The sequence below is a fragment of the Merops nubicus genome, unplaced genomic scaffold, assembly GCF_000691845.1.
Source record: "Merops nubicus isolate BGI_N331 unplaced genomic scaffold, ASM69184v1 scaffold11821, whole genome shotgun sequence".
NCBI lineage: Eukaryota > Metazoa > Chordata > Aves > Coraciiformes > Meropidae > Merops > Merops nubicus.
In genome coordinates, this window is record NW_008586369.1 from 2,238 (window position 1) to 3,686 (window position 1,449).

The 1,449-nt window shown below is 37.4% G+C and overlaps 1 protein-coding gene across 1 annotated transcript in view; it reads right to left on the bottom strand.

Moving 5' to 3' along the window:
* The window catches only part of LOC103780929 (laminin subunit alpha-2-like), a gene marked incomplete at both ends in the record, with an annotated part of 129,521 nt that overhangs the window by 1,906 nt on the left and 126,166 nt on the right, over positions 1–1,449 (bottom strand). Inside the window, 1 exon segment of the mRNA XM_008948632.1 lies at positions 1,168–1,335. Coding sequence (XP_008946880.1) covers positions 1,168–1,335 — 168 coding nt within the window.

Genomic DNA, 1,449 nt, shown 5'->3' on the forward strand with positions numbered 1-1,449 from the left:
TCCCTACACAATCTGAATATCCTTAATAGCATGCAAATGAAACAGACTTCTAAATTACATCTTAAAGTAACTTTGAAGAGAACACAGGCTTAATAAAGTGAAATGACAGTTGTTCTTAAGCTCTTTCTTAAAGAGGTTTTTAAATGCCACTAAGGTCCTATTTATGAAGTAGAAAATATTAAAATATTCTCCATTTGAAACTGCTTTGTCTTTTTTTTTTTTTTTTTTAAGTTGCCATTCTTAAGAGCTGTCTAGTAAAGTGAGGTTTTCCAAAACATTTCAATTTGTCAAAAAGATTTCCCTCATTCACATTAACATGACACAACACAAAGTGGTTTGCTACCTTGCACTGAGGGGTATATGTAGATATGCCCGATTGCAAGCTGTCTTTGAGCAGAAAAACTGATTTAGATAGCCAACAATCATAAACAGCTTCCTGTGAAATAAATAACCCCCAGGATCCTTGGATTTATGACTTCCAGTAGTCACAGAATTTTACTTATCTAAAATAAATTCTCAAATATTTCACAGGCTTTGGCAACACAGAAATAGAAAGTTCACAAGTGCCTGCTTTTGGCAGGGGATGGAATATTTCTTGATCAACAGATAGTTGCTGCACTCAGTTTTAAACAACTGAAGTACTGGAGCCTTTATGCCCTGTTATTTGTCTGCCTCATGACACCAGGCCATTAAATCAATTTCATGTAATGCGACATGCCCTAGTTTGAGTTAGAACAGAACTAAATCCTTTCAGTGATTTCACTTTTCAGCTAAGTCTCTTCCAACTAACTGCATGTTCTGAAGCTAACAGTGTATTTTCGCAGCCTGCTTCTAGCAGTGATAACACTCAATGCTTACAGTTACTACCTAGGATTGGTGTGCAGACCAAGGTCACTGCTAAATCTTATGTAACATGTTGGGGGTGCAGAAAGTAAAAGGCTACACCTGCGGGGAGGAGTGGACAGGACAGGTGACCCTAAACTTCCCAGTGAGGTATTCCATCCCATATACTCCATATCAAAGTATTACAAGTATTCATAGAATCATAGAATCTGTTTTCCTTCACACTTCTGTAAGCCCCAGCTTGAAAAATTGCTTGGAAAATACAACAATCACATTTACAAGAGTCATATATTATCACTGGGAGGTTGAAGATTGAGATCTCTACTCACTTTAACTCATCTTGAGCTATTCTTTCTTGCATATTCATCTCTCTGCTTCTCAACTCTGCGATCATTCTGTCAGCCTCACTCTGCAGTTCTGGAAGACTCTTCTCGAAAGTCTCATCTTGGGTTCTGAATGTTTCATTCAGTTTTATAGCATCTTCCTTTGCAGCTGCAGTGGGCCAAAAAAAAAAAAAAAAAAAAATTATGTAGGGAGTTAGAAAATAGAAACAGCAGAGAGGCTTTAAGCATCTGCCCATAAACTCCACAAGCAAATGGAATGTGC